Source organism: Haliaeetus albicilla, chromosome 17, assembly GCF_947461875.1.
Source record: "Haliaeetus albicilla chromosome 17, bHalAlb1.1, whole genome shotgun sequence".
NCBI classification, from domain to species: Eukaryota; Metazoa; Chordata; class Aves; order Accipitriformes; family Accipitridae; genus Haliaeetus; species Haliaeetus albicilla.
This window is the reverse complement of record NC_091499.1, coordinates 25464368-25477101: the sequence shown is the minus strand read 5'-3', so window position 1 is coordinate 25477101 and position 12734 is coordinate 25464368. Positions and strand designations below refer to the sequence as shown.

Genomic DNA, 12734 nt, shown 5'->3' with positions numbered 1-12734 from the left:
AATTATGCAGTAACAAGCTCCAAAGGCTGCAGAAGTAAACTGGAGGATTGAAGACTGCTCCTCCCTAACCTCAAATATTTCCCTTTTATTTTTCAGCTGTTTCATGTGATGCATCATGGTTGGGTATTTACTGCACTTGTGTATCTGATGATTGATGGGAGAACCAACATCAACTTCAATCTCTGCTAAGCCCTGCTGTTCCATCAGTACAGAAAATCTGGCATTCAGGCTCCCCATACCATACCCAAAACAGCACCACATATAAAGCACTGGTATACATGCACTAGCTCAGATTTGTTCAAAACCATTAGCAAGTTAACTTTGTGCTGGTCAGCTTTGTGCCAAATCTGCATTTCCTAGCACAGATGAAGTTAACTCTGTGTTGTGCCTACCGGCCAATTCAACAAAAATACTGTTCTCAACCCACTCTTGGTCCATAGGAAGAGGGACATTAATAATACAGGAGCTCAGGTGTAATATTAATGATCATGTAACTTGAAGGGCAAGTCTAGATTAATTCCACTGAACTTTGAGTACTTTGCTAAGACATCTAAAGTCAGCAACCACATTATCCCAGACTTCCTCTATAATCAAAGGAAAGCTACACCTACCTCCAGAATGCTATTTAGCTTAGCTGATTTTCCACCTGAATGTGCATGCCTCTCCCTACTGATTACTCGAAGGAGCCTCAGGCAACGAGCCAGTACTACAGTCAAGCAGATGAAGTCTGGACCTGAGCATGGGATAACACAACATCTCTCCTAACTTCCACAGGAATGTAAAAAACTGAGGGCAAAAAAAAAAAATCACATAAACCTACATTTTGCATTAAAACCAGGTAAGTATAATTTGAAGCAGATTGCAAAGAACATTCAGAAAATAAGAAGCAACAGCAGTCAAGAGGAGCTTGCTCTCTGTATATGTGATTTGTCTCTAAGGGGCATGTTATTGTTGTTCTGCCACAGAGCAATGCAGCTGAACAAAACCTGAGTGCCCCTCACCCTTTGAGGATTTTGGTCTTTACAGCTCAATATAAACTCAATCCAAATACAAACCCACCCAAATTAACAGAAAACACTCCCTTTAACTGCAGTCCACTCTGCATCCACTTTACGTTAACTGCTGGTGTTAACTGCCATGTGCTAATCACTGAGAAATGCCACTCAAACACAGTTCCTTGATATCCGCCATTTGTAAACCCACAGCAGCAAAATCACAGAAATAAACTGCGCTGGTTCAAGGGAATTAAGCCTTTCAATACATCTCTAACCTAAAGCTGGCTCCCAGAACAGCAAAAACAGCTTTATTAGGCAGCAGCCATGTGGTTATCTGTGTGAAACAAGCTCCAGATCCCAGCGATCATTCTCGTAATGCTGATGGGTAATGCAAAAGGCCAGTGGCCTGATGAACTCAAGAGAACTGACCTCCCTCGTCCTCCCAGGAAGCAGGCTGCATTTGTGGTTTTATTACCTGTGAAAGCACTTGTTCTGTGAAGAGTGAAAACTTCAATCTCAAGTGCTGTGAACATCATAAACGCTACAAACATTTTGAAATAAAGCCGCAACATCCTTTATTATTATCCCTTCGGCACATGTCACCCCTGAAGTGCTTAGCAAACACACTCTCATATGGAAATGTACTATTTTGTCCCAGGAGTAGTTAATGAAGTTTTGTAAGTAATGCTGCTGAAGTACCTGGCAATTATGCAAGTCATTTCTGCTCAGGGAAGATGCTGTAGGTTTCTCAGTTTGTCTCACTAATTTCCATCTTCCTCTATGTTAACTACCACTCACTACCCACCATTAAGCAATTTGTTTTCATACTGGTATTAGAAAAGCAAAGGAAAACAAAGACCCTCATGGACAATGGTTTTTCCCTAAAAACAGAGTTTACAGAAGCACATCTATGCGTAACAAACACACCTGAACAAAGTCTGTATTTTAAAAGACAACCTTGTCGCAGCCTGTGTTGCATTTATAGGGCTTTTTGAAGCTAGGTGTCATGAAACAATTTGCTGTCTTTTAAAGAGAGCACTTACCCAAGGGAATAGAGACGGCATTGCTTGCTTCTGATTCGATGAATGAGGCTAAACCTCTCGTCAAGGCAGATCGACCAGGGCTTCTTTGCAGTTTCAGAGTACCCTCTCAGGCTGTTCAGGTTCATGTGTTCACATGAAATCTGTTGAAATCAAAGGATGTGTCATTTTAAGACATGACTTTCAATTTGTTTTTAATTTGCCTTCTGGGGAAAGAGTGGAAACAAGAATAATGTTAATTGGTTTCATTTGAATCTGATTGTCAATCTGATACGCAGCTATGGAGATCTGATGATTTTTTTTCCTTGTTCATCTGTTCTGCCTGGTGAAACTTAAGGCTTACATAATCCCCGAGAGAGCAATGCAGTTTGAAAAGCAAATAATTAAGTATTAGTACTATACCCAAAAATCAATTTTCCTGAGAAAAAGGTATTTCGACATTAAAATGTTTAATTTTTTTCTTTTCAAATCTTGGGAGTGGATTCTGCATCCTGAATAATGTTTAAATCATGTCATGATTCAAGATTGTAATCACAAGTTGCAGTGTCACCGCAATGTACGCCGTATACCTTACCTAGAGTGTCCTGGATCTCAGTTCCAGAAGGGATTTAATCATTACCCCAACACATCCCCTCTCCAACAACAAAGGGATTTAAACAAGTGCTTAACTAAACAGAGGAATCATAGCATGTGTGTCTATGCTGTGCTGGCTTAGACACTGCAGTCTAAAGCCAGGAGAAAAACACTGCAAAAGGAGTAGATAGAAACCCTGCAGGGAAGAACACTAAGTCAAAGTCCTTGGAAAGACCAAGAAAGCAAGGACTAAAACGTGCTGGATTCATGAGCAACCTGGAAGGGTCAAAAATCAGTCAACTGAGAGGCTGGGCAGCAGCCTGCAACAGCCAAAAGACAGCCGTGACTGAGCCAACGAAGCTACGGCCCTGCGAGTGACTCCCTACAGAGGAGTCCCTGCCTGCAGCACCAGCTCTGCCTGTCCGCCCAGCAGCTCGGGCCAGCGCTTCACCCCCACCATTCTGCACCATCCTCTTCCTCCAGACCCACTCTGGAAAAGGCAGGCATGGAGCTGGGGAGCGCCGCAGCCTTTCCAGCATTTGGGAGCCAGGGCACAGCAGGCGATGGAAAGCCAGTGCAATTTGTACAGCTCTCACCGTAGCAGTGGTAAAGAGGTAATGGGAAGCAGAAGTAAGCACCAAAGCTGTGGCTACTTCTGCCCAGGAAAGGCTGAGCTGCTCTACACCAGCATCAGCTTACATGTGGTGGCTGAAGAACTTTTCAAATCATGTGCAGCCCTGCCATCAAATTCAGGGGTTGCAGGGCACAGGCTGCTAACACGCAGATAGGAAAGCAAAGACTGAGAAGAGTTGCAGGAACCCAGCTGGGCCAACATGACAAAAAGTTGTTCTTCGGGTCCAGTACCAACCCTGGCTGTAGTGATGGGAGCTGGCACTGCCAGAAACCCAACGATAAAAAAGGTGGAAAGAACAGTAGTAGAGACAAAACCAGGTTAAACATCAGTCCTGAAGTGACTGTTCTCATCTTGCTCCTTCCTTCCTCTACAGCAGACTGCCCAGGCTCAGCTCTCAGTTTTAGCCCAACCAAAAAGCACAGGTCTGGCTTCACCTAGAACCACAGGAATGGAACAATTTTACACAGGGGTGAAAGTGAAAACTGAAACCCAGCCTTTGCTGTGGTAGGCACTCTCCACCATTTGTCTTACAATAAGTAAATAAAACTCTCATTCTTTAAGAAGCTTAAGCTCTGAAAGTTCATTATCTGGAACATTACATCCAAAGAGCTGCACGCTGCATCACCACCTCCCAGCTCCTGCTCAGCTCATGATTCCCATGGAAAATTCATAAAAGCTAATATAGCATCTCTTCATGCTGCTCTCAGGATTCACAAAGTTTTAAGCAATGATTTACACTGCACCCCACCACCCATTTCCCTTCAGTCACATAACAATCAAGGAATAAATGGCATTGCAATAACAAGCACTAATTTTAAGACACAGAAGAATAATATGCTCTCTACAGAAAAGTAAGATTCTGCAATGCTGCCACTTAAGTGACTCACGGTATTATGAGCAATTACAACACTCAGAATTTGGAGCAATTGTAATTGCTCTTGCTACTTAATAGCTGTTGCTATAAAAAATTAAAAAAAACCTGAACTCTGCCTTTAGCACTATCACCAGTCTGTTGCATGATTTACAGACCCCCATGCACTGAGCTCATGTCCTGTTCTGGGCTTCTGCTTGCTACTATCACACAAACAACAGCACATGTATGATGGTTCTTCTGATCATTAGATAACCAGCATTGAAAAAGCTTTTTCTGGCCACACCTCGACCCTGCTGATATGGAATCCTCCCCCTCCAGCAGTTCAAGCCATTCTACACTAACGGCAAGGAGCTGAACTCGGGCACAGCAATTAGTAGACACTTGCTCAGCAAACAAGGAAAATGAGATTCCATGCTCATCTACGTAAGCAGGATCCCACTTCCAGAAGTGCTCATACTAGTCATGGTGTTACCCTGTCAGTTATTAATCCTATAACATCTGCCAGGTCACGAACAAGGATTTCTCTGGTTTTTTCTTTTCACTTATGCTTGTGTCCCCCCCAACACGAGGGTCAGTTACTCTGGGAACGAAACTTCTCAATTAGTGTGTCAGAAGTAATAAACTCTCTGCTAATTGATGTCCTTGTAGGCTTTGACCCAGCTAGTGGAGTTTAGCAGCATCTGCCACTGTTTATTAAGTCACCAAGATGAAGGATGTTTTCAGCTTAATATGCCTGCCACAGCCTAAACTTCTGTACAACAAAACAAGCAGCTCTACACACATCTCTTGCTGTCTCCACATGACCATCTTGCCTCCTGCCCTCTCAGTGCTGGCACGAGTGGAGGCAGAGATGTCATTTTCCTGAGCATTTAGCCAGGGGTACCTGCAAGCTGGAGCATAAGGGAACACTCTGCTACCCTCCCAGTTACCACACCATCAGCACAGCAGCATATTTTTAGACGTTTTTCAAATTAATATCGTCTCAGCCTTGAAAGTATTGCATTAACAAAGAATTTCACATGTGAATGACAGCTCAGTGACATTAGCACCTGAGGCTTTTTGCTGTTCTCCAGTGTAAGCAATGGTGCAGTTAAATCTGTATTCAAGGGTCAATTGCTGAAAGACCTAGGTACCAAAAGCAGCCGCCCTGTCGGAACTGTGGGCATCCAGCACCTTTTCCATTTTTTTATTACAGGAAATGCATGCGTAAATGCTGTTGTGCAGAAGTGATGCCTCCATTAAGACATGATGGCCCAATTTCCATAAATGCTGAACCCTGGAAGTATCTGTCAACACAATCTGGATTTGAAAAAGCACATAAAACCACTGATTTTCCAGGTCATCATTTTTGTCCTCAAAGTATCAGGACTCTATTAGTACCACTGGGACCACTTGTCCAAGCTAGGGACTGATGCCTTGTTCTCATTTTACTGGGAATCTCAAATGCATCCTTTTTAGCTAAAATGAGCCTGGTTATCACATTATTATTGAGAGGTGGAGTGGCTGAATACACAGCTCTATCACTACAGAATGGTCTGTATTTTTCTGTGTCAGAGAGAGTGAGAAAGAGAGAGCAAATGGGAGAGGACAACCATGTCTGGAATTTCAGTCATATCGTACTCCTGTCAGGACACGAATGCATCTGGAAATAAAAAGCAAGGAACTAATGCATTCTTTCTACCCTGTGTTTTGACCTTTACATTCATGTTGACCGTCACTGTTAGGTTAAGTAACTTTAGAAATAAAGCAGTTTTGAAACAAGTTTGGTGTGATGTTAATTCCTTATCTGAGAGGGAACAGCCTGTGCCAGGCAAACTGTTTTCTAAATGAAATGAAATGAAAAACCTACCTGAGAAGTGCTAATGTACTTCAGGAACCTCAAGGCCTCGTAGTTGAGGGAAGGAGTTGGACTTGCCCATGGTTGTAGTTCAATGTGCCATCTTACAGTCTGCAAAGCAAAACAAAAAACACTACTTAAAGGAACAGGATTCATTTCTCAGCACAAGCATAAAATGCAAGGGCTAATAAATTAAGGAGATTTAATTTCAAACAAAAAGAGTTTCCTAGGGGCTAGTGTACACATGAAAGTAATTTCAGAATAAAGTAGGGTTTGAACTACAGTGAAAGAGCATCTAACTATGATTTATCACGATCAGCTTTGAAAGCAGATGTAGGTAATTCAGAAAGAAAGGGCTCTTCATCCAGGATACATGTGTCAACACAGTTACTTTAGGACACCCAAGTAAGCCCTGCCTTGTAGAAATGCATGAAGAAAACTAAGATCTGAATAACTAAATCCTCTAGCAAAACATCTGAAAACAGTGAAATAATTTTAATTTTATATCTATTGCATATCTCCACTTGAATGTCCACTGAAACAAGAACTTGGATTGCGAACACTAATCACCAAAGAAAACCTCTGCAAACAATCTCTTTCCTTTTTTAAAATCAAGGTTCAATAGAAAAGAAAGCTTCTTGTGGTCTTTGAGAAAATTCCTCTTCCTCTCCCACGCTTGCCTGACAAGATACACCAGAATTCTGAAAAAACGTCAGCGTGGCTACGTGTAGCCCTACCACTCCTCACTTTCAGAGCCCCAGGGAAGTAGATTTGGTGGATGTTTTCTGTACTCTGTACGAGTCCCCTCAGCTCTGAACCTCAGGGATCCTGTCAGCTCTTCCAGCAACACTTCCCACATAGAGTGGGACAGAAGAGGTCTTTCAGACACGTGCTTGCAGACCAACGGGGCTCTGCGCTCCCATCTGCACCACCTTCTCCAAATTCTGCCCGCTTTTGTCACACTGGGAAGTTTAGACATGTTATCTCTTGCCCTCAAGTAGATATAAATACAAGCACGGTGTTAAGTTGTACTAAATTAAGATTGATTCCTCATGACTCTTCATCTTGGGGCTCCAAAACTCACTTCTATGGCTGGGCAGGTATTATCAAGCTTCCCTTTAATCATCTCTGACTAACTGAGCTTCCATAATGAACAGGATAGGGTTTTTTTTTTTCCATAGGTTCATGCTGACATTCAATAAAATACCAAACAAACAGGAACCTCATTTGGGATTCCCACAGAACCTTATTTCAAATGAAGCCCTGGAAAACTTGGAAATAGCAATTAACCGGAGGGGATGGAGGCAGATCAGAGAGGTGAGGTGCTGAGTCCCCAGACAGGACGGGTCTGCGGTACCAGGAGAAGAGCCAGCACGGTGACAGCGGGAATCCTCTGACGCCATAGAGGAACGCAGGAGAGAAAAAGAGAGGTGAAATTAGAAAAGAAAGATGATTAAAGAGGACCACCAGACCAGATGGTGTTTGCCTTAAGCTGATATCATGAACTGATATTTTTGCAGCCTAAGTAAACATAGTCTGCAGTGAACGTGAGCCAGGAGGTCTGTATGAGGTTTATTGTTCCTTTAGGGTTTCCTGGGTTTTTTTGGTTTTGGTTGGGTTTTTTTTTTTTACCATAAGAAGATGCTGAAAAGGACATTTGAGATTTTTTTTTTTTCCCCCAGAAGCAGACAAAAGTAGCATTTCCCACCCTGAAACTTGCTGCCTGCAGCACACACGGGCTCCTACACCCTGCACAGCACAAGGCTGTGGGAGCAAGCTAGCAAGCAAGCTCTGCAGCAGCACATAGCCCTGACCCGCTGATTGCAAAAGGCAGCCTGCAAACACCTAACAGCAGGAGGATAGGTGCACACCGGGGAGGGAAATGCCTGTAATCTTTCAGAATGAGTCACACTTCACATGGCTGAACAACGTTTGCAATGACAGGAATGCTGCCGTTTCAACAGGCTTGAAAGCTGAAATGAAAATGAAGACCGACAATCATTTTCAGACAACCCGCTCCCTCCCCCAGACACCTAAACATCTGTGCCCAGTTATTCTGAAACCTATTTGTGTGAGAAGTAGCTCATTAAGTAGGGGAATTGCAGGGTGGCCATTGTGGCACCATTCAGCAAGAATTCCCTCTGCACAGAATTGACGGGGAAGAAAGAGAGGAAAAAAAAAAATCCTTATAATTAACCACGTGAATGAGGTTCTTTTTCAGCAGAGTGCAATATCAAAGAGCCACTGTGGCTTTCTCTCAGGTTCTTAAAATCTTAAAGATGACAAACTGCCTTTCCACTGCCTCCAAAATGTATCAATAAACACATGACTATGAAGATCAAAACCCCAGTGACTCAATAATGCAGTTTCACTTTAACGGGGGGGGGAGAAGGATGGAGAAAGAGATCAACCTTTTATATAGTTCTTTAAATTTAGGAGCACTACACAAATGCTACTTTTGTGACAGAGATCAGAGCTGAGCTTCTGTTTGACAGCAATACTTTTGAACAGCTTCCCAGGTCCCTTCTCCTTACTAATCAGCAGCCATTTTCCATTCACTAACTAATACATTAGAGAGGTCTGCTCCTAACACCTTCTAAACACCCCTTATGGGGCACTGCAATAGCTGCATTACAGTAAGATTCACAGACGATGAATGGGGGTGAAAATCCAGTACATCTGTTGGACCAGGAACACCCTCCCAGCTGGTAACTCACTGACACTGGTGATGTGGTATGGGCATGTTCAGGATTCACAAAATACACTCCTGAAGGAGCCATTGCCTATGTACATTGGTAGCCTTTGTTTATAGTTTTTTTCCAGGTAATTTTCAGCCTGTTCCATAGTGTTTCCATGTAAGCCTTCTCAAATAAACTCTGCAGATTAAATGCACCTGGTCCCTGAGAACCAACTACTTTGTGAAAATCAGGTTTATTCCTGGTAAACACATGTTCCTTATTTTGAGGAGTTTTTCACCTCTAGACTTCACACTTTTATTTCCCCAAAGCAGACCTGACTGTGGCATCATGATTTGGATTTTCTCACTTGTCTCACAGAAACCTCTAGAGTAAATTACCAAGAGCAGGTCCCTGCGGCTGCTGTACAAAACAGGCTGAGGAGCAGCTCCTTTCACAGGGGGCTTCTACAGCAAGTACACAAGAGGAGCAGAGGAGGTATTACGGTCCATATTATGTAGCTTTGGATATGAAATTCAGACAGACCTCCCCAGGGTCACCCAGGAGGAGCCAGACAACCACTTCAGACATCCTGCATCTCTGGCTGTCACCATCAGTGTGCTATCTCCCTATGGTAAGGACGCATCTAACAAGACACCATGACTGTGTTTCCTGAACACCAGCGCATCCTGGTTTCACAATACAAAGAGATGGAAGTACGTGGAAAGTTACAATGCCACTTAAAAAATATCCTGCTGAATATCTTGAAGTATCCCTATATTTATATTGTTTCACTTACAGACACCTTACCTGAAATTAGCATTGTATGAAAAATCAGTCTTCAGCAAGAAGACTGGCACTGGTCAGACACTGACTTCAGCTACCACACAACTGTAAGAGATATCTAGAAAGTGCTGTCCAGAGTGATGTCTAAATTTTCACCAGATGAGATAACCACAGAGCAAAGAAAGCCTTAAAGCAATGTCATTTCTTTGTCAGGAAAACTAGGATGCATTTGAAGGTCTGATTTCTTTCCGGGTACTTCACACTTAAGGATAAGGACTGATGTTTCCATCAGACCAACCTGATAGTAATCCACAGTGACTTCTCTCTGGAGACCACTTTCTAGATTTTTCTCCCTCATCAGCCATCTATGATAGTCATTTGATAATCCCTTAATAATCTGTAGTATACATATGGTATCATTTGTCCTAAAAATCTGAAATCATAATATAAAGTTTAAATCAACATGTACAAAGGGCTCACAAACTAGCAGGTGTAAAATTGCAGGTTTGCAAAATATCTGGCTTTCCTAGCAGAACTTGAACACCGAAGTATAAATCATTAAGTTCTGTCCAGATCAATCGTACAGTTTCAGCGCACTCATTCAAACAGCCCAACCCCACCCTTCCCGTCTGTTTACATTTGAAAGGGAATTATTAAGTTTTCCATACTTCCATCTTTTTTAACCCAGTAACTGTTTTTTTCCCTCCTTTAAATCTCCTTCCTTTTTAGCAGCCTATTAAAACAGAAACATATTAGCCATGTTTATAAACAAAAATTTGGGAATCCCATTGCCCTGCCAAGCAGTCTGTTGATTCAATGAAGAAACAAAAGACTTGTCAATACATACAGAGATGTCTTAACCAAGGCAAAAATTTTAAATCCTCTAATTAGACTGTGCAACAATAATTTTTTACATTTGAGGCAGGACCAAATGTGAGCGAAAAGCACTTGTGGCAATAAACTCCATCAATAAACATAAATATTTGCTAGCCATAGAAACAAGTGGCATGCGCATCTTCATCTCCAACCATTCTGGCTGTATTCTGTGTATCATCATGCTCATCCCTTTTGGAAGGGTACAGTGGAACAGAGCTTGCTCGTGGGTGAAATTTTGGGTTTAATCAGTTTAAAGTGCAATGGGTGGGATTAAAATTGCAGAATTTCAGACACCTACAGGGCAAATGTGTATTTATTGGATGGCATTCCTGAAGGCTAGCCCTTCTGAGAGTAGATTGACCCTAGATAGGATTTAGAGGCCTTGGCCATCATTTTCTTTGGGCTCCCTCTGGAGTTCCAGTGGTCCTAAACCAATTATTTTGTGGGCTTGGGTTTTTTTCCCCAATTCAAAAGTACCTTAAATAGTGAAAGCAGCATGTTGCAGCCCACCCAAGTACTGGCTTTGCCTCACGAGGGACACGCAACAAGTGCAAAGCCTGCTGAGATGAGTGGGAGGGCTGTTGAGGGTACAGGCGGCCAAACCTGGCACGTTGCTCCTCTCTCTGACGACACGGAGCAGCTTCAGTGGCGAATGATCCCTCGTGAATGCCCACATTTAGTTTCAGAGGCAATTAGCTGGTTGACTCCAAGGGAGAGCTGGGAGTGAAGAAACATTCCTGCATTGCAGACAACCAGGGACCAAGCTCCCACAGCAGGCTGGGGAGCTAAGCTATTTGACAGGACAGACGAGGCAGACAGGCTCTTTAAGGGAATGATTCATCTCACTATAGAGAAGACGTCTAAAATAAGTAAGATGACTCATGCACTGGAAACATCCATTTCTCTCCATGACCTCCAAAGGAAGCCTGGAGGACAGGCTCAGATGCGCTTACACCATAGATGTTCAACATCACAGAAGAGGAACCCCAGACCAGAATATCATACACGCCATGCTGCAGAAAAACTTGTATTTTAGAGGGCTGAGCCTACTCTTTAGTTGTGAGCCTCAAGCAACGCTTAATTGTACTTTATTCTTCAGCATGGTTGTGTAACTCCAAATGTTTTATGTTTGGAGCAGCAATACGTGGCAAAAGTAAAAGAAACTCCACCTCAAAGCGGAGGTGTCAATAGGAAAAAACAAGCATGCCTCAGCCTTGGCAAAGACCTCCTACAGAAAGGTCAATTCATACGATCCCCTTTAGCTAAATGTAATCAGCATCATGCAGAGGGCTCACAAGAGGTACACTCATAAAAACATGCTACGCTACATCATTAATGTAGAAGTAGCGGGGACACGCACAGGCTCAGTAAGCTGTAATTTAAAATACAGGTTTACAAAGTGACTATGACTCATATTTAAAGCTCCGAGTGAATTCATTTCTAACATGGCTGGCTTTATACATAACCCATCCCTACATGTCTGAACTGTTTCTTTCCCTTTTATTTTCTTTTATATTACTATTATTTTCTATTTTCCTTTGCAGTTTGGCTTTCTAAAACATATGAGGTTTTTGCTTAAGAAACCATATTGCAGAAATTGCTATATACACTCCTGCTCTGTACGTGTGTGCCTGCACTGAGCACAAAGCAGTGGATTCCCTCTGAGGCATCAGGCATCGGGAGGATCACAGGGCAACACAGCTGACATCCAGTCCTGCAGCCACCTAAACTGAGAATTTCCATTCCAACAGTGAAACATTTACGTGCTACAGAAAGTCCATAATGAACTGGAAAAAAAAATTAATACAGGAAATCTTCCTATTTCCCCATTTTTTACTTTTCCAAGTTTATCTAAAGCAGAAGCATCTCTGACAACACTGCACGGACGCACACGGCCTTCTTCATACCCAGCCACCGCAGGGCTGCTCCATCCTCTGCATGCATTGGGTTGGTGCAGTGGAACAAGCAGACCACATCAGGAGTCCCTCCCACAGACAAACTCCAGCGCTATTAGAACTGCAGCGTGTTACAGAATCACAGAATGGTTTGGGTTGGAAGGGACTTTTAAAGATCACCTAGTCCAACCCCTCTGCCATGGGCTGGGATACCTTCCACTGGATCAGATTGCTCAAAGTAAACAGTATTGGTCCCAGTATGGACCCTTGAGGGACACCACTCGTTATTGGTTTCCACTTGGACATTGAGGCATTGACTATAATTCTTTGGACATGGCCATCCAGCCAACTCCTTATCCATCTAACAGTCCATCCATCAAAGCCATTATCCCTCCAATTTAGAGGTAAGAATGTTGCTGGGGACCATGTCAAAGGCCCTACAGAAGTCCAGGCAGATGACATCTGTAGCTCTTCCCTTGTCCACTGATGCAGTCACTCCATCATAGAAGGCCACTAGGTTAGTCAGGCAGACTTGCCCTTGGTGAAGCC

At 42.9% G+C, this 12734-nt stretch overlaps 1 protein-coding gene across 1 annotated transcript in view; it reads right to left on the bottom strand.

Annotated features, from left to right (window-relative positions):
• The window catches only part of METTL24 (methyltransferase like 24), a 49666-nt gene that overhangs the window by 22596 nt on the left and 14336 nt on the right, over positions 1-12734 (bottom strand). The window contains exons 2-3 of the mRNA XM_069805090.1: positions 5966-6064; positions 2039-2178 (exon numbers count right to left, since the gene is read on the bottom strand). Coding sequence (XP_069661191.1) covers positions 2039-2178; positions 5966-6064 — 239 coding nt within the window. The remainder of the gene's footprint in view (positions 1-2038; positions 2179-5965; positions 6065-12734) is intronic.